This window comes from Microtus oregoni, unplaced genomic scaffold (genome assembly GCF_018167655.1).
Source record: "Microtus oregoni isolate MIOR12 unplaced genomic scaffold, Mior012 000044F_ref0000062, whole genome shotgun sequence".
In the NCBI taxonomy this organism is placed as follows: Eukaryota; Metazoa; Chordata; class Mammalia; order Rodentia; family Cricetidae; genus Microtus; species Microtus oregoni.
In genome coordinates, this window is record NW_024543218.1 from 19,039,012 (window position 1) to 19,064,855 (window position 25,844).

General features: G+C 44.9%; 2 protein-coding genes across 3 annotated transcripts in view; one reads left to right on the forward strand and one right to left on the reverse strand.

Moving 5' to 3' along the window:
* Positions 1-25,844, reverse strand: part of LOC121434711 (dynein regulatory complex subunit 6-like) — a 182,443-nt gene that overhangs the window by 54,463 nt on the left and 102,136 nt on the right. Inside the window, exons 11-12 of the mRNA XM_041633614.1 lie at positions 20,792-20,892; positions 10,858-10,987 (exon numbers count right to left, since the gene is read on the reverse strand). Coding sequence (XP_041489548.1) covers positions 10,858-10,987; positions 20,792-20,892 — 231 coding nt within the window. The remainder of the gene's footprint in view (positions 1-10,857; positions 10,988-20,791; positions 20,893-25,844) is intronic.
* The window catches only part of LOC121434756 (leucine-rich repeat-containing protein 17), a 31,135-nt gene continuing 16,082 nt past the window's right edge, over positions 10,792-25,844 (forward strand). The window contains exon 1 of one of the 2 annotated variants that reach the window (XM_041633712.1): positions 10,792-10,917. The gene's annotated coding sequence lies outside the window, so the exon portion shown is untranslated. Of the gene's footprint in view, positions 10,918-11,065; positions 11,206-25,844 lie in introns of those variants that run through there. The other variant, XM_041633713.1, reaches the window with a different exon arrangement.

A 25,844-nucleotide genomic window follows, 5' to 3' on the forward strand; every position in this document is an offset into this window, starting at 1 on the left:
ACTCTAGGCAGGGAAAACAGCCAGCACGAAACCCCAAGGGCCGGAGCTCATCTGTAAAGCGGAGCGAGGAGGCCAGTGGTGTTGGGGCAGAACTGGCAAGATAGTCAGAGAAATGATATCAGAGAGGCAACCGGAGGACACAGCGCCCGCGCAGGCCTTCACAGCCTCCCGAGGCTGTGTTTTACGGAGTCGGTGGGAAGCAGAGGAAGGACACTGTGTTGAGAACAGCCATGAAGAAGGCGGGGTGAAAGCGGGGAGACCAGCTCGGAGGAAACAATACTGAAATCCATGGAAGAAATAGGGCAGGACTTTACAAACGGTGCAGGGGGCCGAAGGCCGGATAGATTCTGTGTGGTTAGTGGCCTGGACTTCATGCTTTCACAGAAAACAGGGTCAAGGGTACCATCTCCGTCTGGCAGGACCACAGTAACAGTCCAAACAGAACGCACCCTTCCCCAGTTCTAGAGGCTGAGGTTTGAGCCAACAATCCCCAGGGCTGAGTCAGTCCATCAAGGCAGGATCCACTCCAGATCTTTATCTCTGTCCTACTGGGAGCTCCCTCACCTTCCTAGACTCTTCCTGTTTCCAATCTTTTATTTCTTATAAGGCTATCAGTCATACTAGACCAGGGCCCCATGACTTCACCCTAATTATATTTGAACTGATTCTATTCCCAGATAAGGCCTTGTCTAGGGTGCTTGGGGTTGGGACTTCAATATATGAATTTTCTGGTTACCTAATTCAATCTGTAACAGACGACACCAACGTCCTGAGCCTAAATAACTAGAGAGAGCTGTCATTGGCTGAGAGAAAGGTGGCTACGGTATAGTGAGGTATTACTTCTAGAGCTGGAATATTTTCCCTAAGATGTAAGAATTCAAGGCAGAAGTGTTAGCTCATGCCTATAGACCTAACACTTGAAAGGCTGAGGCAGAAGAATTACCATGGGTTTAAGGACAGTCCGAGCTACAGAGTAAAACTCTGTCTTAAAAACGAAACAAAATAAATAAATAAATAAAAAGAGCCGGGTGGTGGCGGCGCACACCTTTAATCCCAGAATCCAGGAGGCAGAGACAGGCGGATCTCTGTGAGTTTGAGGCCAGCCTGGTCTACAAGAGCTAGCTCCAGGACAGGCTCCAAAGCTACAGAGAAAACCTGTCTTGACCGCCCCCCCTTAAAAAAAATCTGTGAGTACAAAATGCAACAAGAAACTGGCTCTGAGACATATTTCATATAGAATATACATACAGCTTTACAGATACAGAAACATAAGCACTCCTGTATACATTACATGCATGTGTGTACAGAGTATGTATGTGGAATATTTATATGTTTATACACTTGTATAATATAAAGCTATGAGATTAGGTCACCAAGGCCGCAGGTGATGCCTGAGAAGAAATGGGAAGTCAGAACTGGACCCTGAGACTCTCAGTGACTGACATCTGAGAGAACTGACTTCAGCTGCAAAGAGGTAGCATAAGTCTTTAATCCCACACTCAGGAGACAAGAGGCAGGAAGATCTCTGAGTCTGATGCCAGCCTGGTTTACAGAGTTGGTTCTAAGATAGTCAGGGCTACACAGAGAAATCCTGTCTCAAAAAAAAAAAAAAAAGTAAAGGAAGTGACTTAGGAAATATTGTCAGAAACAAATTCAATAACATATTATCATTTCTGAGTATTAAAATAAACATGCATGGGGCTACGCTGTAAAATACACAAGCACACGGAAATTTAAGGACCCAGATGACGATGGGAGGTGGCTTGCGGGGAGGATGGCAGTGGATAAAGGCATGAGTCAGATGTGAGCGCCATGCACAGCCAGAGGAGGGGAGTCGCCAGGAGCTGAGGAATGGGGTTAAGTCAGCTCTTGCTATCTGAGTTCCAAAATAAACAAAACAAAGAAAAATAGATCTATTATGAAATAAAAATAGAAATCCTAGCTTATGTTTCTTCCCATGGGTGTTTTTTTCTTCACTGCACAAAGCTACAGGGGAAACATTTGAAACTTGTCTTCTTAGTTCCTTTTAAAGAGAGTAGCCACAAATAAAAACTCCTTAGCTATTTCTGACAGTTTGATGTTATTCTCCAAAAAGACAAGGATGCAGGAAACCTTCTTACCATGGGGACATGAAAGACTGAAATATTACCTGTCAAATCCCAAGAATGAAGGACTACCTAAGAAGTCCACTCCCTTCCACCCCCCATAAGACACTGAAGGTTAGTGTTATTATGGAAATAAATGACCCAGGTGAGCATAGAGAGGAACTAGAAGACCCACAGCCTTAGCGTCGCTGTAGAAACCACATCTCTGGCTTTTCTAGGGGGGAAAAAGGTGCTGGGATTGGCTCGACCAATTCAGAACATTAACAATACCAACTAAAGCTATGTATACCCGATGAGCCAGCCTTTCACTCCTACTTATACTCAACAGACATTTATTGCAATATGCATACATTCGCACACACATGTGCACACATACATGCACACGCACACACGTGAGCCCATGCACACACATGCACACATACACAGATGCACATGCACACACATGCACATGCGCTCACACTCACACATGCACACGTACACACACACATGCACACCTACACACGCGCTCATGCACAAGCACACGCCAATACACACGTGAGCACACGCGTACACACTCACACATGCACACACACTCACATACACGCACACACTCACACACACATGCACACGTACACAAACATGATCACACATGCACACGTACACACTCACACATGCACACGCGCACACACATGATCACACACACATGCAAACGTACACACACTCACACATGCACACGTACACACACGTGAGCACGTACACACACGCACACACACATGCACACGTACTCACACATGCACACATACACACTCACACATGCACACACTCACACACGTGAGCACACACACACATGCACATGTACACACACACGCACACACACACGCACAAGCCCGTACACACGTGAGCACACACAGCTGTCAGAGAAGGCCCTCTATCTAACCCAGTCAAGTCTCAGTGCCATGTGATGTTCTTGTTCACTTTTTACTCTTTGGGCTTGGGGGGGGCGTGGGGGGCCCACCCCCCAGCTCCCAGATAAATCACCTAAAGGCTTATACTTTCTTATAAATGCCCAGCCTTAGCTTGGCTAATTTCTTGCCAGGTTTTCTTAACTGAAATAAATCATCCCAACTACCTTTAGCCTCTGGGCTTTTCCCTTGTCTCATTGCTGTGTCTTAGTTCACTCTTACTCTGTGGCTGGCTGGGGGCTGTGTTTCTGGGTGGCTGCCCCCCATGTCCTCCTCCCCCTGTTCCTCACTGCTCCTCCTCTTCCTCCGTTCTCCTATTTATTCTCTCTGCCTGCCAGCCCCACCTATCCTTGCTCCTGCCTCGCTATTGGCTGTCCATCGCTTCATTAGACCATCAGGTATTTTAGACAGGCAAAGACTCACAGCTTCACAGAGTTAAACAAATGTCACACCGCCTAAAATTATATTCCCCAATATGTCAGCACCAGCAAAGCAGGAAGCAGCCTTGGTTCAGCTTCTGCAGTGTTGGGGACCACTGGTGTGCTGTCACTCAGTACCTCCTCCTCTTGTTATCTGTGATCAAATGTCTAATGAGAAGGTTCGGCTGGGCTTACAGTCTGAGGACATCCAGTCCGTCCTGGTGGGCAGGCGGGGTGGCCGACCACTCAGGGGCCCCAGAGTCTGTGACGGCTGCATGCTCACATTTGAACAGAAACAGAGGACATAAGCAGCTGGGCTGTACCTCAAGGCCCACCCCACCTCACCCTCGGAGACCCACTTCTCCCGATTAAGTCCTCTCTCCCAAAGGTTCCACAACCTTCCACAACAGGGGCCACCAGCTGGGAACGAGTCCGTGGGGGCCGTTTCCTATCCAAACAGCAGCAGTCACAGTACGTGCGAAGCAGACTTAGGAAGTGGTAGAAGATGAGCTTGTGCAGACCCATGTGAAGTTACAGCTTTTCCCTTCAGCCTTGGCAATCTTGTCGTTAAATTGAGAGATGTTTTTTATTTTACCAAAAGAAAACCCTGAAATCGGGCTCAAAATAAAATAAATTTGGTCACTGCTTTGATAACCACAGTTTAAAGAAGAGTCAGTGTCATTCAACAAAGACTAAGGGCCAATGATGGCGCTGTATAATATCTGTGAATGGGGAGTCATGGCAGAAGCTGGGTCCGTGACATGAGCAGCATGGGATGCTGCAGAACCCAATTACAATCTCTCCTAAGAGCCACCCCCTACACAGATCTGTCAGGCCTAATACCCTGATAAACAGATAAAAACTTCACAGAGGCATTGACCCAAGAAAACCCTCTTCTCCTCCACCAGCAGCCAAGACTGGCATCCGACAGCCCGAGAGTTCTCCACGGTGCTGCAGCTGCTAACTCATGTCCCCACCAGTGCGTTGGAGAAGGCTGGGTTGTGCCTGTTTGTTCTCCTGTTGCTGTATAAATGTCACAAAACTGCACTGGAACACTGAATCGGGATAACCTAAATCTGTGTTAATGTGCATACGCCATGTGACGAACGACTTTACCTGTCCTCTACCATCTTGTTTCCCCACTGTCTCTCTGACTGTGCCCTTCTTCTCCCAGCATTTTCATTCTGTCTTGCTTTCCTATTAACTAATGAGAGCAATACATATTCACAGTGTACAAATGGATTATCTCACATCAGATATGGCCATAAGGGATTCACCACAGGCTGGTGATGAGTAGTAATTAAATAAATGAAAACTAGAACAGAATTGAAGGCGTAAGTCATAAACAATGCCACACCAGTTTGGAATTATGATTAATGGGGTAGTATTTATTTAAAGGGGAAAAAACTTACAGATCACCGTCAGCCCTCTGCGCAACCAGGAAGGGAGTGTAGTCGCCGGCGGAGCAGGAAGTGAAGAGAGAGAGGAGAGGGAAGTGGCCGCTTTTTTAAAGGGAGAGAGACCACGCCCCAATGGGCTGGTATCTCAGCGACGATAGGCTGGGAGGACCTCCCGTAACACAGAATACTACGCAGTTACTGAAGTTATCGCTAAATATTTAATGCATAAGAAAACTGTATACTTTATAAGATATTAAATGAAAGGTGTGTACTCTATAACATACATTTTAATTTAAAGAAATGTAGACATGTGTACAGAGAATAGCAGAAAGCTATGCCATGAGATACTGGTAGAATTTGTTATTTGAGTGGTGAAGTTTCAAGTAGTTTAAGCATACTTTTTTCTTTATATATTTTCAAATTTTTATATATTCAATAAGAAAAATCTTCCTCGAGTGAGCTGGCTCAGCAGGTAAAGGTGCATAGCGTGCCAGCCTGGCATCCTGAGCTCAAATGCTGGGACCCACATGGCAGAAAGAGAAAAGCAACCTCACCAAATACCCTCTGACCTACATACGCGCACGTGCACACACACACACACTGTGGCAAGTGTGCATCTATCTCCTACATCTCACAAAACACACACACAATTTTAATAATAATTAGAAGTCAAAAATCTTATAACTAGAATTGATAATTTCAATGGCAAGGCAAGGCTATACATTTTCCCTAGCCAACGAAAAGAGCAGAGGGCTCCCTTGATTTGGCGCTGGCTGTGCAGGGAGACTTTTGAGAGGAGATGCTGAGCAGGGACAGAAGGGGACAGCACGGACAATCCTGTATCCATCAGAAGAGCAATCCCATCCCTTCATGCACCTAGACTGCTTATCCAGTCCACAAAGAACAAGGAACATTCCTGAAGCATACAGAACTGACTTTGCTCTGCACCACAGCTCCCCATTGCATACTTGTTTTCTCTAACATGTATGACTAAAATTCTTTCCCGATACATTTCTGGGCAGTAGTTACCACATGTAAGCTTCATCCCTGGCTTACTTTGTGTCAATCCCAAGTTTTTTCTTTCCTGAAAGGAAAGCGTGCTGTTCTGCCCTTGCTGTGCCTGCCAGGCAGCAGACACTGGCAATCACCAGTGAAAACTATCCAGGTGTCCTTTTTGTCTGCTTAGGTATTTCCTCTTGGTGTATATTCACATATAATGTCTTATGGAAAAGTTCTAAACATAAGAAAGATATTCTAATTTCCAGGACTGCCCTGCTTAGTGCTTTTATTAACTTGGCACAAGCTTATCTGAGAAAAGAGAACCACAGTTGAGAAAATGTCTCCATAAGATTGGGCTGAAGGCCAGCCTATGGAGCATTTTCTTAATTTAGTGATTGATGGGGCAGGGCCCAGTCCATCCCTAGGCTGATGGTCCTGGTGTATAAGAAAGCAGGCTGATCCACTAGGAGCAAGCCAGTGAGCAGTGTCCCTCCACAGCCTCTGCATCAGCTCCTGACGCCAGGTTCCTGCTATGCTCCCCTCAGTGATAGACTGTGCTGTGCACCTGTAGGCTCAGGTAAATCCTGCTCTCCCCACACTGCTTTTGGTCATGGTGATTTATTACAGCACTAGAAACCCTAGGCCAAAGACAGAACCTCTTTCTCTCTTCCTTCCTTCCTTCCTTCCTTCCTTCCTTCCTTCCTACTATAAATGCTCAGTCTATAACCGAGGCTTATTACTGGATAGCTCTTACAACTTAAATTAACCCATTTTTATTAATCTCTGCATTGCCACGTGGCTTGTGGCTGAAGCTGTCCTCCAGCATGTCTCCTGGTGACCCACTGACTTCGCTCTCCCCCCCTTCCCAGGATTCTTGGTTTAGTTCCTCCACCTACCCTTATTCTGTCAGCTATGGGCCAGTCAGCTTATTCATTAACCAATCATAGCAACAAATATTTTCAGTGTGAAAAGAGATCATTCCACAGCATTTCCCCCCTTTTTTCTGTCTAATTAAAAAGGTAGGTTTCAACTTTAACATAGTAAGATTACATACAACAAAAACAGTTACCAAGTAAGAATTGAAGTTACAATATCCAGTCCATTTGTTTTGGTGAAATTAGAGATAATATTCTATTATCTATCTTTATCTTGGTGAGTTTAAAGTTTTACATCTAATTTGCCATTTTAATCATAATTAATGAAAACTATGATTATAACTATCTAGTCTTCAACTCCATCAGAGACCCCAGAAGGGTGAAATTTTCCTAATGATAGGGACATCAGGCTACCTAGAGAGTCATCCATAGTTCCCCAGTAATACTGGGGCATCCAACTGTGGCCTACAGGCCTAGCATCTCTGACAGACTTTCCTGTGAAACACGGAACTTTGAAGGACTGTCCTACCTTGTCTAGGCAAGGTTCAGTCATTACCTTTCTTGTATCCTACTGGTCCAGTTTCAACAGTAGTTGTCAGTAATTGAAACAAGGGCAGTTTCTTTGGTAAGTTTTTGTCATAAAGAAAGCAAGCTCCATATGGAGTTTCTTTGATGCCCATCATCTTCTCTGAAGTAAATTGGTACTGAAAGGAACAGATGTGTCTCACTGTCATGAAAAGCCTTACATTATTAAAAACATATTAAAAACCATATTCTATAGGTCTTTGAAGTGTTTGAAGAACATCTATCTAAATTTATCTGTGCATGACCTTGAAAACATGTCCAACATAACTATAGGTGTAACTGTTATAGATGACTATTAATTTGTATTTATACATTACATTTTAAATGAGCTGCATAAACACAATGCCCCAAACAAGAGTAGAAATGTAGATACAGTAGGTTCTAACAAAAATAACCTTAAATTTGTATCAATATACAAAAATATCTTAAATAAGAGTAGAAATATACATACATTAAAAAAATATTAAATTTGTATCAATAAACCAAAATCCATACCAATGTGAAATATGAAAGACTAGTAGTTGCTTTTCAAGTTTAAAAGTAGATTCAAATAATCTTCCCTTTTGTCATATTATTTCTTTATCTCCCATTTTTCTTTTCAGAAAAAGATTCTTGAATTTAATCTCCTTTGTTCAGTTTTTTTCTGACTATTACCAATAACAACTCGTAGCCAACCCCCTTCTTATATAATAATAAATATCCATAGCCCATCCTTTGGGAATATGAGCATAGTTCTCTAAACTACTGCCTGTAGTTTGTGGGCACTGTTATCTTTGGGGGAATGTTGAGAAAACTGGGACTCTGGCGAGCTTGTATACAACACACAGTCTATACTTGTATTAATACAGATATGTCTGTTACCTTTAAAAGTTTGTCTTTTCAGAGCAAGGGGACCAGACGCCAATAAAAATGGATGGCCCAGATGACCCAGCATCCAGAACAGTTTCAAGACTGCTGACTAGGATGAACCAGCCTCTCAGAATACTCCAGCCAAGACCTGGTAGGAACTCTTTCTAATGGGGAAAATAAGACAGTGGATTCCCAGATTCCTTATTTGAAACTCCGTGGAGGAGGCAGATAGGCAGACCTCCCGAGAGGTGGAATAACTTCTCAGAAGCACGAACATGAAGCTTGCAGGGTCCTTTGCAAAGCTACATTGCTACTCCACCCATGAGATCGATACTTAGTGGGTGGTCCCCTTCTTACTGCAGGTGGTCCAATAAGATTCAGATTGAAATAATTCCTAGTGCCCCTGACATCAAGAATTAAATCTCTTTTGGATTCACAAACAAATAGAAATGGAGAAAGGATGAACAGAAGAAACAAACACTTGTGCTTTGAGATTTACAAAATAAAGATAATTAGGAAGAGAGTTTCAATCCTGTGTATATGTATGTAAGTATGTGCCTTTGTGTTCATGTGTGCAAATGTGTGCATGTTCACGTGTGTGCATGTGTATGAGTGTGTGCATGTATTAGTGTTCATGTATATGAGTGTGTACATTGTGTTCATGTGTGCATGTTCACATGTGTGTGGATGTGGAGGCGAGGGGTCAACCTTGAGTACAATTCCTCAACAACCATCTTTTTTTTTAACTTCCTGGCCTGGTGCTCCCTTGTATGTTGGTGAATTGGTGACTAGGTTGGCCAGGCAGGCTGCCCAGCAAGGCTGGAGATTCTCTCTCCCTGCCTCCCAGTGGTAGGGGTTACAAGTGAGGCACGCTAACACGTGTGGCTTTTTAAAAGACGTGTTTCTGGGGATTGAACTCAGGTTTACTGACTGAGCCCTAACACGTCCGGACCACATTTAAACAGCAGCTAAAGTCAAACAGGCAATGGGTTATGGGTATCGCCGTATGTGTAAGTGTGCATTCGGGGACATTATCAAACAGAAGAAGGGCTGCAGACTGAAGATGAGAACATGCATGCATGAGCGTGTGTGTATGGTTATGTGTGTGCACAAGTGTGTGTGTGTTATTGTATATTGTGGCTACAATAAACACCCACATGGAACCTAAGAGGAATGAGGGGTAAGGCCCACAGGTGGGGCTTAAGGTCTAGACTGAGTGGCGAGAAAACCGCCAGAGGGGAGTCTGGCCAATGGAATGTGTCGAGCACAAGAAGGGATCTCGTATTTGGAAGCACTTTTCTCTGAGAGAGGGATGTCTGTGCTTCCTAATTGGTCCTCGTCTAAGTTAGGGTTCTACCCTCCTCAGAAACCGAGAGATGAGACACTATCTTCTTTGATTCTTTGATGTGATTACATCAAAGGGACAGCTCCCAGATTCTGAAGGAAGACAGTCCTAGGCTGTAAAACCATCACAAAGATATTTTCAAAGCCTTCATCTCACAGGAGGAAGAGAAAGGATGTACAGTTCCTACAGTTCCAGGTCTTCTGAATAAGCGCTCTAAAAAAAGAGACACAAGAGGTCCAGGGTCAAGAAGCTATCTGAGGTGTAGCCAGACTGAGGAAGAAAAGGTTCCTCCATCTTAAGGCCTGATCAGGGCTGAAGCACATTGAAGGCCAGTTTCCAGAAAGTTCTACGCATTTCAACCTTAGCCGAGGCCTCACTCCTTCCCTCTCCCACCAAGGACACTGGGAAACCACACTCAGGTGACAGCGCATCTATGTGAGAATCCTATCCATCAGCTGCCCCATAGCTCCAGCCTCCAGGTGCTCCTAAGCTGACCTGCGCCATAGGCTTCTGTCAGATGCACTGGTCAATTTATCTGGCCACCTAGAACCGTGGGAAGTGGGAAGGCACAAAACCCGCACAAGAGAGCTGCTGCGTGGCGTGTAAGTCTCACCTCATACAAAACAAGCCAATAAACGGTAACTACAGCGAGCTGTGGCTAGACATTCATTTCAGCTAGTTCTCACCAGGTTGTGTTACAAAGAACACAGTAAGACATCAGGATCTAAACATGCACAGAGACATGGAAGGAAATCAGTTAAAGTATAGTTTGAATCCATGGAAACTATGGGTAGCAGGAGAAACTACGGATAAGGCGGTAAATGCTGTGGGCCATGTCCAGTGTCTGCACCTTTACCTGGCTTCCTGCCCAACTTCCCTAATCCCAATTCCTTCGTCTTAAAGCATTTCCCATGTAGACCTGAGCACAACGCAGCTTTAAACATTTGCAGCCACTGTTGTGGGACTTGTAGTATTTCACCCCTAGCCAAGCCCACAGGGACAGGACTTATCAGGAATCCTACAGTTCCCACCCCACTGCTCTTAGCTCTGTGAAGGCTTTGGCTCTTCCTGAGCTCAGAAGTGGTCTGTGTCATCATCCCATGCGCTCTGCCTGTTTGTTGATGTGACGCGCCTGTGGACAGGAGCCAGGCGCCTATAGTAGCAACCCGGGAGAAAATGTAAGCAGCTGTGGTCGTGTAATTTAAAACCTCAGCAGAGCGTGCTGGGCTCTGTGCACAGCATTAGTGCAGCGTGCAGCATGAGGGCTGGATGCAGCTGGCTCTCGGGAGGACGTCCTCGCCCGCGGCCAGGCAGAGAAGCCTGAGACTGGGAGGCAAACCTGGGTGCAGCCGGAAAGGTCCAGATAGATGAGCTTGTGGCAGCCGTTCCCCAAGTTCAGGTACTGTAAGCCTTTGTCCGTGAACTTTCGGCAGTAAGCCAGGCTGAGATTCTGTAAGTTGTGGAAGTACCTGGAGTGTGGGGCAGAGAAGGGAGGAAGGAAAAGCGAAGACTTCAGCTTTTCTCCCATCTTTCCCGAGCCACTGTGACAAAGAACTAAAGCTGTGGCTCCTCCTGCCCCCTCCTCGCAAACGGTCAGCACGGTAACAATCGCTGCCTCTGCCTATGAAGTGAAGAATTTAGGACCAGAGCAGACCGTGCATTTCAAAGGAAAAGAAAGAATATCTGGGTAGGTTTTTAAGGAACTTTTAACGGAATAAGACTTTGTCTGGGGGTAGGAGGAGCCTTGCATGCACATTGTTTGAAAGTTAGTTTGTTGCTGAAACCCAAGTCAGAGTTTACCTTCTTGGTTTTCGCTCTTACTTTTGCCAAACTAATTTACAAAAAGTTGAGAAAGATAAACTTCTTATAAATATATAATGGAAATTAACTGTTCCAGCGTGCTGAGGATTTGGGATGGAAAGAAGGCTCCTAAAATGGGTCTGATAAGAAAATGATTTAAAAACCAGAGATTTCGACATGCACAATTTTGTAATGGTTTCCTTATGATAATTAAAGATAATCAAGGCCGATACACATCCAGGGCTTAAGCGTGGGTTGAGAGCATGAGCAACTAAGTGGGCAGCACTTGAGAAGAATAAAAATTACACAGGAGGCTGCCAGTCTCACTTGAGTTCACACAGAGGAAATATGTCACTGCCACCATGACCAAAATGAGAGCTTCCAGAAGAAAAGGAGAGAGTTAGGACGAGTCTGTGCTGCCATGTACGGACCAGGGTTTTGAGGGCATGCTGTGGTCGAGCCTCCAAGCCCTCCAAAGCATGGCATTCTTCAACAACACGAGGACTCTCGTTGCCTGCTCTTACAATTACCAACTCTCAGTTAGGAATCTGTAATTGCTTGGCGGCAATGAGGATGCTGGGAGTGGGGAGAAAACGCCCCTGCCTCCCATAAAGCCTGCAGATCACGTCTGTCTTCACATAAACAGGAGATGAGACGGGCAAGCACTACCTCTAAGTTAGATTTAGTCCAAAACTTGAAAACCAAGCCCATATGATTTAATGCTTCTATTCCGTGGTGGATTACTGATTGAGAACATACGTTCCCCTCTGGGAACGGCTGTGTGCATGAGATTCCACAGAAGAGCCAAGGAAGCCTTTGGACCACAGTGACAGTGGGCTGGACCTGGAAAGAGAGAACTCTCTAACATCCAAAGACACGCCCCCTCCCCGTCCATTTCTCTCCTTGAGCAGAACTGGAGATTTCAGTCCTAAGGGCTCTCTAAAGTGGAGACAGGAGCTGTGAGACAGGCCGTACAGCACCATGGAAAACAGACAAGAATGTGTAGCCTTGATGCTCACTGCAGCTTCCCTATCCTGTGGCTGGAAAGGAAAAGGAGAGCATCTTTTATTTAGGAGTGCTCTTTGGAACCCATTAGAAAACTATGGGGCTTATAGCTTTCCTGACCCTCAGTTTTCCTATCTGTCATGTGGACTTGATCCCATCTGCTGTTGCCGTTGAGAAGTGTGAAAAGCAAGTGAGTGTTCAGATCAGACAGTATCATCAAGGCTGTTATTTCTGACCACTGGAAAAAAAGGAGCACAACAGACTTTGAGAATTTGTGCCTTGTTACTGCTACTACTACTTCCAAAATAACAATATGCTGCTCTTTTAATTTACTGCATGTATGTGTTTACTCATGCATGTCTGCGTGTGTTTGTGCAAGCATGCATGCCTGTGTGTGTATGTCAGTATCTGTGTGTGTGCATGCCTGTGTGTGTATGTCAGTATCTGTGTGTGTGCATGCCCGTGTGTGTATGTCAGTATTTGCCTGTGTGTGCACATGCCTGTGTGTGTATGTCAGTATTTGCCTGTGTGTGCACATGCCTGTGTGTGTATGTCAGTATCTGTGTGTGTGCATGCCTGTGTGTGTATGTCAGTATCTGTGTGTGTGCATGCCTCTGTGTGTGTGTCAGTATTTGCCTGTGTGTGTGTGCATGCCTGTGTGTGTATGTCAGTATCTGTGTGTGTGCATGCCTGTGTGTGTATGTCAGTATCTGTGTGTGTGCATGCCCGTGTGTGTATGTCAGTATTTGCCTGTGTGTGCATATGCCTGTGTGTGTATGTCAGTATCTGTGTGTGTGCATGCCTGTGTGTGTATGTCAGTATCTGTGTGTGTGCATGCCTGTGTGTGTATGTCAGTATCTGTGTGTGTGCATGCCTCTGTGTGTGTGTCAGTATTTGCCTGTGTGTGTGTGCATGCCTGTGTGTGTATGTCAGTATCTGTGTGTGTGCATGCCTGTGTGTGTATGTCAGTATCTGTGTGTGTGCATGCCTGTGTATGTCAGTATCTGTGTGTGTGCATGCCTGTGTGTGTATGTATTTGTGTGTGTGTGCATGCCTGTGTGTGTATGTCAGTATCTGTGTGTGTGTGCATGCCTGTGTGTGTATGTCAGTATCTGTGTGTGTGCATGCCTGTGTGTGTATGTCAGTATCTGTGTGTGTGCATGCCTGTGTGTGTGTCAGTATTTGCCTGTGTGTGTGTGCATGCCTGTGTGTGTATGTCAGTATCTGTGTGTGTGCATGCCTGTGTGTGTGTCAGTATTTGCCTGTGTGTGTGTGTGTGTGCATGCCTGTGTGATGTGGGAAGGTCATCTGTCTATCTGTTGCTTTCATTGGTTAATTAATAAAGAAACTGCTTGGCCTGATTGGTCAGAACATAGGTGAGTGGAGTAGACAGAATAGAACGCTGGGAAGAAGAGAAGTGAGGTCAGATGCAATGGATCCAGCCACCAGGTCAGACGTGCTGAATCTTTCCTGGTAAGCCATCACCTCGTGGTGCTACACACATTAGTAGAAATGGGTTAATCAAGATGTGAGAATTAGCCAGTAAGAGGCTAGAGCTAATGGGCCAGGTAGTGTTTAAATGAATACAGTTTGTGTGTTGTTATTTCCGGGGCTAAGCTAGCCGTACGAGAGCCAGGCAGGACGAAGAGCAGGCCTGCCCGCAGCTCCTTCTACAAATGGCACCCAACGTGGGGCTCGAACCCATAATCCTGAGATTAAGAGTCTCATGCGCTACCGACTGTGTGTGCATGTCAGTATTTGTGTGTGTGTGCACTCACTTACACACATGCCAGCACCCACACATACCGAAGGACAACCTCCACTACTATTCCTAAGATGATGTCCACCTTGTATTTTGAGACAGGGTCTCTTATTGCCAAGCACACTAGCCAACTGGGCAGCACTCCCAGGGACTCTGTCTCTCTCTGATTCCCTAGTGCTGGGATCACAAACTCAAGGACCACCATTGGCTTTTTTCTCTTGACACAGTTTCTAGCGGGTCAAACTCAGGTCTCAGGCTTGCCAGCATCCCAGGCCAACACCTTCACATTTCTATGGAGACTGTCCATCACTTTTTCATTTGAGGGAGTGGATGCTCTGTAGCGAGTCTCTCTCGGTTCCCAAACCACGACACAGAGGCTTATTAGTAACCACGAAAGATTGGCCGAAAGCTTAGGCTTGTTTTTAGCTTCTTATTAAACCAATCTGAGTGACACATCTTCACAGTGTACACCAAGATTATTCCACAACAGTGCTCATCTGACAAGAGTCTGGAGAATGTCATGAGGCCTGGATCTTACCTGAACAATATATATATTTATGACTTTAAGAAAGTATGCTTTAAATTCTTTCATATAATATATATGTATATCCATATACATTACCTATCATTCTACCTCTTTAAACCCATATGATCAGTTAGTAAATATCAAAAATGAGAATTAAGTAAGAGACTTACTTGACTATTTTTACAGTTTTGGTAATCTATAAGGTCTATAGATCCTTTTAGCATTAAAGAATTTACTGTGTGTGTGTGTATGTGTGTATGTTTCTCAGCACTCAAGTGGAAGTCAGAGGACATCTTTGGGGAGCTGGTTCTTTCTCCACGTTGATCCCCGGCATTGAACTCAGGTGGTAGGGAGGGCAGTGTCTTCATCCCTGAGCCATCTCTTGTGTTCCCCTGGATTTCAGTTAAAGCAGAGAGAATTCTCACACCATCAAAACTAGAAACAAGGGCTAGAGAGATGGTTCAGTGGTTAAGAACACTCGCTGTTCCTCCAGCAAACTGGAGGTCAGTTCCCAGCACGGTGTCAGGTGGTTCACAAGTGTCTGTAACTCCGGTTCAATACATCAGTCGCCACTAGGCTCTGCACACACATGCTGTGTGTGCGTGCACACACAGACTAGACATACACAACCTCATAGACACCTGATTGCTTTCCCTTGGGGCAGGAATCGCTGGCTGAAAGTTAAGAGCCTCTGCTGAGGACAAGGAAGTTGTTGGACTAAGTGGCTCCACGGCTCCCAGACTGAAGGTCTCTAGCCAGCTTCCCTTCAAAGTGGCAACTGAGGGACTTCTGAGTGCAAAGGGCATCCTAGTGGCCCTGTGCCCCCTCTAGGGATCTCAGAGCTGCAGACAGACAGCTGTGAGAATGTGGAGACATGCTGGCTACAGGGAAAGTGTGGCAGATGGCTTCATCACTGATACTTCATTTGGAGCTGCGTAAAGAAATGTTTCTCTTTCAGACAAAGACCAGGTTCACAGCCTCTCAGCACAGGGCCCTGAAATTCCATTTCTGATTTGAGAAAGACTATTTATGGTGTGTTTTCTCTTTTCCTAATTATTTGATAACTGTTATTTTATTGAGGGTATGGGTTTCCTTTTTATTTTTCTGCTACTAGTGTAATCTTTATGAAAATACAGAAATTGTTTTTTGTTCTTTCTTTTTACTTCATTTCTGAAGGATTTTATGTTCCATTTTCAACACCAGAGGGAGTCTGTTAGAAAGAGTAAAATACCATATATTCAAATGGAAATTTCTATCTATATATTTCTATCAAAACCACCAAAACAAGGCCTAGTCTAGGAAGAAGCGAATTTGCAGGTAGATTCTTTGAGTTTGGGGCTCTTTTGACTTCAAGAAGCAGAATTCTCTAGAAAATCTAAATGGAAAATGTGGCCTCATAATGAGAGTGAGCGTGAGGTGTCCAGTGAGCACGGCAGCTTGCTGAGGCCACTCCTCGCTGAGGGACATTGGCAAGACGGCATAACAGATAACCCTGGGATATAAGGAAAATGAAAGTCAAAGGGGGGCAATTAATCTAAATAAAATGAACACACACCATTCACGGCAGCACAGAAGGACCCACTAATGGACAAAGCCCACGCCATACACAGTAATGTGGCCCTGCGGTGCCTGCTGTCTGAGAGGCTGAGGTCAGTCTGAGTAATCATAACAACACACAAACGCCTTCTAAAAAGCAAAAACCTAATAGTTTTGTTCCAATTGTGCATTATAGTTATCACCACAGGGTAAATAAGTGTGTGGCCACTGGGGAGCAGGGAAAGGAGAACCCACTGGTCTTCTGGGATGCCACCCCTTAAAGAGGCCAAGAACTAGGCAGGAAAGGAAGGGCTTCCCCACTGCAAGGAAGGCAAGCAGCAAGAAGGAGAAGGCCAGTGCTTAGGGCTTCACTTGGACAACCCACACAGGTGTGGTCAACTAGATGACGTCAGGGACAGTAGATGATGATGTCATGGTCAGTAGATGATGGCATCAGGGATGGAAGATGATGACGTCAGGGACAGTAGATGATGATGTCAGGGATGGAAGATGATGACGTCAGGGACAGTAGACGATGATGTCAGGGATGGAAGATGATGACATCAGGGACAGTAGACGATGATGTCAGGGATGGAAGATGATGACGTCAGGGACAGTAGATGATGATGTCAGGGATGGAAGATGATGACGTCAGGGACAGCAGATGACATCAGGGACAGTAGATGATGATGTCAGGGATAGTCGATGATGACACCAGGGAGTTGATGATGTCAGGGATGGGAGATGATGATGTCAGGGACGGTAGATGATGATGTCAGGGACAGTAGATGACGACGCCAGGGACAGTAGATGATGACGTCAGGGACAGTTGATGATGTCAGGGACGGTAGATAACGTGAGGGATGGTAGATGATGACAGGGACAGTTGATGATGTCAGGGACAGTAGATGATGTCAGGGACAGTAGATGATGACGTCAGGGATGGTAGATGATGACGTCAGGGACAGTAGGTGACGTCAGGGACAGTCAATGATGACGTCAGGGACAGTCGATGATAACATCAGGGACAGTCGATGATGATGTCAGGGACAGTCAATGATGACGTCAGGGACAGTAGATGACGTCAGGGACGGTAGATGATGTCAGGGACAGTAAATGACGTCAGGGACAGTAGATGATGATGTCAGGGACAGTAGATGACGTCAGGGACAGTAGATGATGACGTCAGGGACAGTAGATGATGATGTCAGGGACAGTAAATGACGTCAGGGACAGTAGATGATGATGTCAGGGACAGTAGATGACGTCAGGGACAGTAGATGATGATGTCAGGGACGGTAGATAACAACGTCAGGGACAGTAGATGACGTCAGGGACAGTAGATGACGTCAGGGACAGTAGATGATGTCGGTCAGTAGATGATGACGTCAGGGACAGTATATGACGTCAGGGACAGTCGATGATGATGTCAGGGACAGTTGATGATGATGTCAGGGACAGTAGATGATGATGTCAGGGACAGTAGATGATGTCATGGTCAGTAGATGATGACGTCAGGGACAGTAGATGACGACATCAGGGACAGCAGGGAAGAGTCTGGACCAGATGGGACTGTTGTAGGACGACTCTTCCTGCAGCCTGAGTCTGAGCAGACTGGAGAAAGGGAGACCAGAGGCACACCAGGCAAGATGTAGCACCAAGAAGAATGGCAGAGGACTGCCGAGACCATGGTAACATGAAAGAATGTGAGGCAAAGAAGTTCCTGGAGTAAGGGCTGGGTCTGCGGGTAAGATCAACAGGTAAAGGTATTTTCTGTGGGCAAAGACTGAGGACCCGAGTTCCAGCCTGACGAGTCACTCGGTAGAAACTGAGTCCCTCGAGCTGCCCCAACCCTCCCCACACATGTGGCACCCCCCGCCATGAAACCCACAAATGATAATGAGAAGGAGCTGTGGGCAGCCCTGGGTTTAACTCTAGAAAACTAACTTCCAAAGAAGGGAGGAAAAATACTCAAATAAATCTGGCAAATCAATGCTACCATTAAGGGCAACCATCATTTTTTTTTCTTTTTTCTGGCAACTGATTTCTTTGGAAGGAGATGAAGAGGAGTGACCGGCAGCACCAGCCAGCACTTCTCTGGTTATTTGCGGTTTAAAGAAGAGTTTTGCATACCCAAGCATGTTCGGAACAATGGAAAACACAACAAAAATAGGCAATCGTTATGAAATGTATTTTTATAATAGATAAGTTATTGCATGTTTCTTCATAAGACAAAAATCATAAGCATCAAGTAAACTTCAATCTGAATATTCACTGAATGGAAAGAACTCAACTTTTCTATCTTTCCCACTAAATTATACACTCATTTGTAAACTAAAAATTCCCAAACAGCTTTCAACTCATAGCTATGCTAATCTACTAACTCGCCCAGTGGGAAGGAGCAGCTGAACATTTTGCTAGCAAGAATGTTTAAAACTGAAAAGCAGAGGAGGGAGTCAGCTATGGGGCTCACATTTGTAATTCCTGCATATGGAAGGCTGAGACAGGAGGATGACCACAGGTTCAAGCCAGTCTGAGCTACATAATGAGTTCTGAGCCTCCATAGGCTTTACAGTAAGATGTGTGTAGAGGGGAGAAGGAGAGATAGAAAAGGGAAAAAAAATAGCTAGCAGCCGGACAGTGGCTCACACCTTAATCCCAGCACTAGGGAGGCAGGTGTAGGTGGATCTGAGCTCAAGGCTAGTCTAGCCTCCAGTGCTGGCTGCAGGACAGCCAGGCTACACAAAGAAGCCTTGTCTTGAAAAACCAAAAATGAAATAGAAGCTAGCTACATAAAACACATAAAACACAACTAAAACCCAGCAGCACAAGGCTTAAGAGACAGGGATTCCTAAAGTTATTCCACAGGAAGCAGAAACACAGGAAAGCAAAGGGAAGGACGCCAGCAGCGGATTTTAAAAGATTCAGCTCGGTAGGTATATAGGGCCTGTAATCACAACACTCAGAAGGCTGAGGCAGGAGGATTGCAAGTTTGAGGACAGCCTAGGTCAAGCAGGGATAACACAAATCACGAAGAAACATTAACCAGGAAGAAGAATATTATTTTATGTGGAAAAAATGCTATCATCCATGATAAAGTATGATACTTATCTTAATACATAAAATAAACTATAAGCTTGATTAATCAGTGACTAAAATATCACTATTATATTATGACATGTTGAGATCATCTATGCATACACATACATTTACACACAGAAGTCTGTTCTCTTCAACAAATGCTCTTCACTTTAGACACTTGTGGCTATGCTGAAACTAATTACAGACTAGTCCTTGAAGAAATCTCAATTCCAAAGAGCAGAAATAATTCAACCCATATTTCTTTTACAATTAAAGACACAAGTTTAAAATGGAGGCATCAACCACTTTAAACAAAGAATTCTTCTCCAAGTATTGGGTCAAAAATAAAATAAAATAAAATAAAAAGACTACTTGTTTGAAAGAGGAAATAATATTTAACAAGTCTGATATGCTTTCCACAAATTCTTATTTAGAAATAATCATCTAGCTCTGTTTGTGTCATTTCTAAAAGAAAAGTTTTAAAAAGATACTTATAGCTCATGTTCCAACCCGAAAAGGACCATTTAGTACATAGAGTGTATGGAAATCAGAGTCCAAAAGGCCGCTACTAATGATGACAACTAAAAAGATATCTATTAAAACGTTTTTCTTACCAAACAAGATTTTACTAAGAGATTTATGAACTTTGAAAATGTAAAAACGCTCTGTTCCTAAGAGGGTGGTTACATATAAATCATTCTTTTATCTTTAATTATGAATATAGTGATAAATATCTATTTCTCCAAAACCACATGTAAATGTGTACTGTAAAACTTTTTATCTTAGTACTTTCTAGCTACAAAGGTTAGGTGCCATATGGTTTATAAACACTAATAAACCATACAATATTAGCTATAGTCAATTCCATGTAGCCAGCTGGTTCTTACACAATACTTGCATTGACTTTTGCTAAATTTTTAGAGGAGGCCCACCAACTGAGCACTGCTGCTGAGACATAAGTATAGCTCCACGAGTTACATTATATTCATTTTTCTCTAACATTACGTCACAGAAGGGTTAGGTGAGCTGAGAATACATGACCAGAATGCACACACCTGTCAATAGCATGAGTGGTTTTGTTGCTGAATCAGGTCATTTTAAGGGATTGAAAGAAAAAAAAATGCCTCAATTTCTGTGTTAGTTACATACAACGTGCTGACTGCAGGCAAGACAAACTTTTAAGTTTGATCTGCTTTATAAATTGCCTTTTCCATCAGTGTGAGTCTAAACAATTGCCAAAACAATAATTCCAGTCTTAGTTGGAAAATGGCAAACACGTCAGCCCCTTCTAAGCTCCTGGGGATGAGTCGCGGAGCAACAGCTGGGCAGGGTACAGTGGCTATGAAAACCCCAGAGATGTGGGCAAAGTTATGCGCAGACATACTAAGAACAAGTGTGTTTTAAGTACTTATTGCCTGTTGGATGATAAGCTATTACCGACGGAGAATTTCAGTGTGACACGAATAATACACCCAGTGCCAGTCAGGGGACAAGGAGCATGTGTTCAAGGCCAGCCTGAGTCACACGTGAGACCACATTTCGGTCTACCAGCCACAGCATTACCTGGGCAGGAGTCGCATTGTCCTGTTGGTGATCGCTGTGTTGGACAGATTCAGATACAGGACGCCAGGGCAGCCCTCGGAAATGTGTCTCATTGATTCATCCTGCATGACAAACGAAAAAAGAAAACTGTATCAAACCCTCGGAGGCTTCTCATCTCTCTTCCTGTCCCAGAAAAACATTCACATATAACTTGATCCTTCATATTCTTTGATACTACTTCAAATAAAAAGCAGAAACTAGTCATTCTGTTTGAAGCTTCACTGCTCACTGCTCTCATTTTCTCTAGAAATAAAACTTCATTACATCACATGGCATTTTTTATTAAAAGGTGAACACTTGCAAATGCCGGTACGTGATACAAATATCACAGGGTGACTTTCGGCTGCCCAGATATAAAAGTGTGGTCGCAAACTGGCGTGTTTTAAAGTTATTCTGAAAGACAGGAATAGAGAACTCTCTCTAACAACTGGATTTCATTAAATGAAGGCCACGCTGAGCCAAGGCATGTCATCTGTCTGTGTGACTAAATCACTATGGTTCTGAGAATGATACATTTAAAAGCTAAATAACTCTGAGATGGACTCAGTATCTATATTTGAAAAGCAAAATGTGGTGTTTTGAAAGAAAATGACCCCCCCATAGGGAGGAGCACTATTAGGAGGTGTGGCTTTATTGGAGTAGGTGTGGCCTTGTTGGAGGAAGTGTGTCACTGTGAGGACAGGCTTTGAAATCTCCTATGCTCAAGCTACACCCATTAGCACAGTTCACTTCCTGTTGGCTGAGGATCAAGAGGTAGAACTCTCAGCTCCTTCTCCAGCACCAGGTAGGCCTGCTGTGGCCATGCCCCACCGAGATGACAATGGACTAAACCTCTGAAACTCTAAGCCAACCCAATAAATGTTTCCTTTTATAAGAGTTGCTGTGGTCATGGTGTCTCTTCACAGCAAAAGACACCCTGACTGAGCTATAAACTACAGACAATACACAAGGGGTTTTGAGGGCACAAGATCCGGTGTTGGGGTGGGAGTTGGAGAGAGAGTTGAAGTGAGCGAGGCTAACATGAGACCGAGAGGCAATGGTGTCAAACAATGGTCTTGAACTGAAGCTGAAAAAGACCAGGTGAGTGTCAAGCGTTGATGGTAATGAGCTACCCTGCATATAAAAAATATAGAAAATACAATAACTGTCGACATAATGGTGCATGCCTATAACCCCAGCACTGGGAAGACAGAGGCAGGAATCATTTAACCTCAAGTTCAATGATAACCTGGGCTACATAATGAGTTTCAGCCCAGCTTGAGCTACAGACTGAGACCCTGTAAAAACAAAAGACAAGAGAGAAGAAGGGAACAGAAACAGAGTTAACAATAGGTTTTTATCTATTCAGTGAATCTCCCTAGAATATCACCAGGTATCAGCTAGGTTTAAATACCCATGCATGGAGCACATACAGGACACCCCGTCCAGAAAGGGATAGCCAGCCCACTACTATCTGGAAGAGGTGGATTATCACGAGCTTCCAAATGTGGTTCGGAGAATCCAGATGGGCAGGACAGCTGAGGGGTAGCAATAATTGACCTTCAGTGACATCGGGATCAGTTTAACATTCTGTTCTTCACTGTTTCCAGGATGTATGCATATTTATCCTAACAAAACCCCGGGACACGGTAGCAGGTGGTTGGTCCCTGGGCAGCCAATCCTATCTTATACAGGACCCAGGGGGTCTTCACAGGGAATCCTCCGGTCAGCGCTTCATGTGGGCAAGTGGGGCCTTTGGAAAGCACCGCGGTCTCAGCACTGCGCTCAAGCAATCAGTAATCTTTCCGGTCATTTGAGCACCAAGTGTAGGGTGCTGAGGGGTGCAGACAAATGCAGCAGGTACAGTACAAGCTTCCCTCGGAAAGCAAAGACGGCCATCCACACATACAGCGCCATACTTTAGCAGGTGCACAGCTTGTCTCTGAAAATGTTCGGTGTGCCGGTCACTGTGCTGGGGATAGAAGGGAGGTGGCAGGCTGGTGACAGAGCTGGCTCAGCCACCCTTAGGGAGGCCACAGGAGAGTGGGGCCAAGAGGAGGATAGTGGGTGCTTTGTGTGCAGCGGGCCAGCAGCCCCTTCTCTGCCTTCACCCCAACAACCCAGACCACTCCCATCCTCAGTCCTTAAGAGAAGGCACGGCTCAACACTGAAATGTTTGAACATAAAATGCAACACCATTTGAGCATGCTTAATGGCTCATGAATTGGCCTATGACACATAAGACTCGAATTCTTCAGTGCGATATATTTTACAAGACAAGACTGCATATAGCCAAGCTCTTTGAATGACTGTTACCCCATCTTTAAATGTAAGCCTGTCTCCCAGCCTGTTTCTCGGAGGGGGAAACAACAGTAAAATGGGGCTGGATAAAATTACTAGCCCTTTATAGATCCCAAACTTGGACAAGACTTTGATGTTCACAGACTCCACACAGATGGACAAATTCAAGGAATGCAAGTTTGTATTCATATGCAGAATTAATACTCCCCAAGGCAAGAACTGAAAATTAACTCACATTAAAATTCCTTCTAACACCTAATGGGATAGCCTTAAAAATCCATAGATTTTAAAAAATATCCATAGAAAGAATGAATCCATTTCACAACAACCGCTTTTTAATGCTTGTCATATGTCTGAAGAACATACTAGCAGAGACTTGCGTCTCTCCTGATGAAGGAGCCCTTTGCACTTGGCTGGGAGAAGAAGAACCCAATCAGAGAGACTTTTTTTCTCTCATGGGTTCTACGGCCCGTCTGTCTGTTCCTTGCTTTCTTGGGGATGCTCCTGAACATAAATCAGCAGTTTGTTGTGTTGAGGCATGAGCCTCCGAGAAGAGGGTTGATTGACCAAGCCGAGAGGGGTGGCCTGGTGGGTGGGAAGCAGACCTCTAAGCCACAGGCTCTCGCTCTGTGTGAGGAGAAAGGAGCTGAGTGTTGCAAGGCTCTCAGTGCTTTCATGTTCATATCTGCTCATAAAATGTCTTCCACCTCTGGGGAAAGTGAACGCTCTGCTCTGAGGATAAACTTCATGGAAAGTATGAGAAGGGAGTTTTCAAAGTGTTCCTTGTTCTAAAAAGGAGCTACAATGTAAACATGAATATAAGAGTAGAAAGTATAAGCGCTGAGGGACTCAGGCCACAGTGCTAATCTGAGAGAGACGTAAATTCATCCTGTCAGAAAGAAGTAGAATTGCAAGGTGCTAAGGAGTCGGGACAAAACAGGAGGTAATTTCATGGATGTGACTTCTCTGAAGGATAAGAAAATGTTCTAAAATATTGGGGCTACGGTTCCATAACTTTATGTGTCTACCATGGAATATTAAAATGTTCACTTTGAGTAAATGGTAACATCAATTTGTTTTTATTTCTACAACACCATTTTTTAAAAGTTACTTTTTCTAAAGTGTATGGAAAACCCAGTGTAGATGAAGTGTGCTTCAGAGGAGGAACGAAAGTAGCCAGGCTGCAGCTGTGGGGAGTGGGAGGGGAAAAGCCCTCATTCAGTCAGACAGAAAAACCCGTCCAAGGGTCCATGAAATGGCATTTGAAGAGGAGTAACCATGACGACGAGGCATGTTGCTGTGTGCAGTGTTGGAGGACGCTGAGGGGCTAATTTAAGGCATCTTGCCGCCTTTGCCAAGGGCCTTGGCCTCTGGCTGGTACCGGTGTGAGCTGAGGGTCACTGCACAGTCAGACTGTCCTTCTGCCCTCTGTGTCCCCAGGACCTTGTTCCCTTGCTTGGGTAGACTGTCTCCATCAGCTCCTATATACCTGTTTGCCTTGCCTTGCCTCTCTTTCTAGAAACCATAGTCTATAACTCATGTTGACTTTCTTGTGTCTGGTTCATTTCACAGCTCCCTACGATTGTATCTGCGCCCTGACATCCCACTGGGATGGCTTCAGCAGAAATCAGTGGCCCTAATTCTCAAGTCTGGACCGCCATGCTCAGTGCATTTATTTCCTGCCTAGCTGGGCCACTCCTTCCCAGATGTCTTCCAGCCCACGTACATTAACATTTGAGCCCATTCCCTCTCTTCCTTCTTTAAACTTTCATCCTGCTCCTTGGGGTCGGTGAGACACAACCCTATGCCCTCCCTGTTCATCCTCTCTCACTAGACTGACCTTCATTCTTATAGTGTCAATCATGGCACATAGACCTAGCAGCACAGGACGGATGTCAGGTTCCATGTGCGTGGCCCACAATGCATTACCCTATAATGGCATTAGATATTAAATGTTAGTGAACCTTGTGTTTTCAAGCTAAGTCTTGCCCCCAGGTACTTCTCATCACCAGCCTTTACCTCCAGTCCGCTGTTGGTTTTGAAACAGGCCCTCAACAAGCTACCCAGACTCACCCTGAAGCACTCACACAGTTCAGGCAGCCTTTGAACTTGCAAACATTCCATCTGGCCTCCTGAGTAGCCAAGATTACACTCTTGTCCCACTAGACCAGTAGGCCCATCAAGGCTTAGAGGAAATGACAGAGATACTGAGCCTTACTGAACCACAAACCCCACTCGAGGGTGAGGGCAAGGGCAAGGCAGGAAACAAAACCAGGTGGGGTGGCACACACCTTCAACCCCAGCACCTAAGAGGCAAAGGCTGGTGGACTCTCTTTGCTTGAGGACAGCCTGGCCTACATGGTGAGACCCTGTCTCAGAAAAGCAACAAGAGACAATAGTGCATGAGCAAAACCACTGGAACTCGCTGTGCACACAGCAGAGGAACAGGGTGAGCCTGCAAAGGGAGGCTGCAGCTGCAGAGTCTCCAAGGGGCACTAATGCTAACATGGTTTGATTTTTTCTCCAGGGGTGTATGGACGATGGAAGATGTAGTGGGTTGGTCAGACCTGCCTGTAGAAAGGGTATTGTGTGCTTACAGTACGGAAAACAGATTTGGGGTAGAGAGAAAGACAAGGGGTCAGGGCCAGGAAGGAGGAATCTGGGGTTATGTGCTCATTTCTGTCTTCTTTGTTATAGTTACTAATAGCCATAAAGCCACCAGAATCAGCCTATA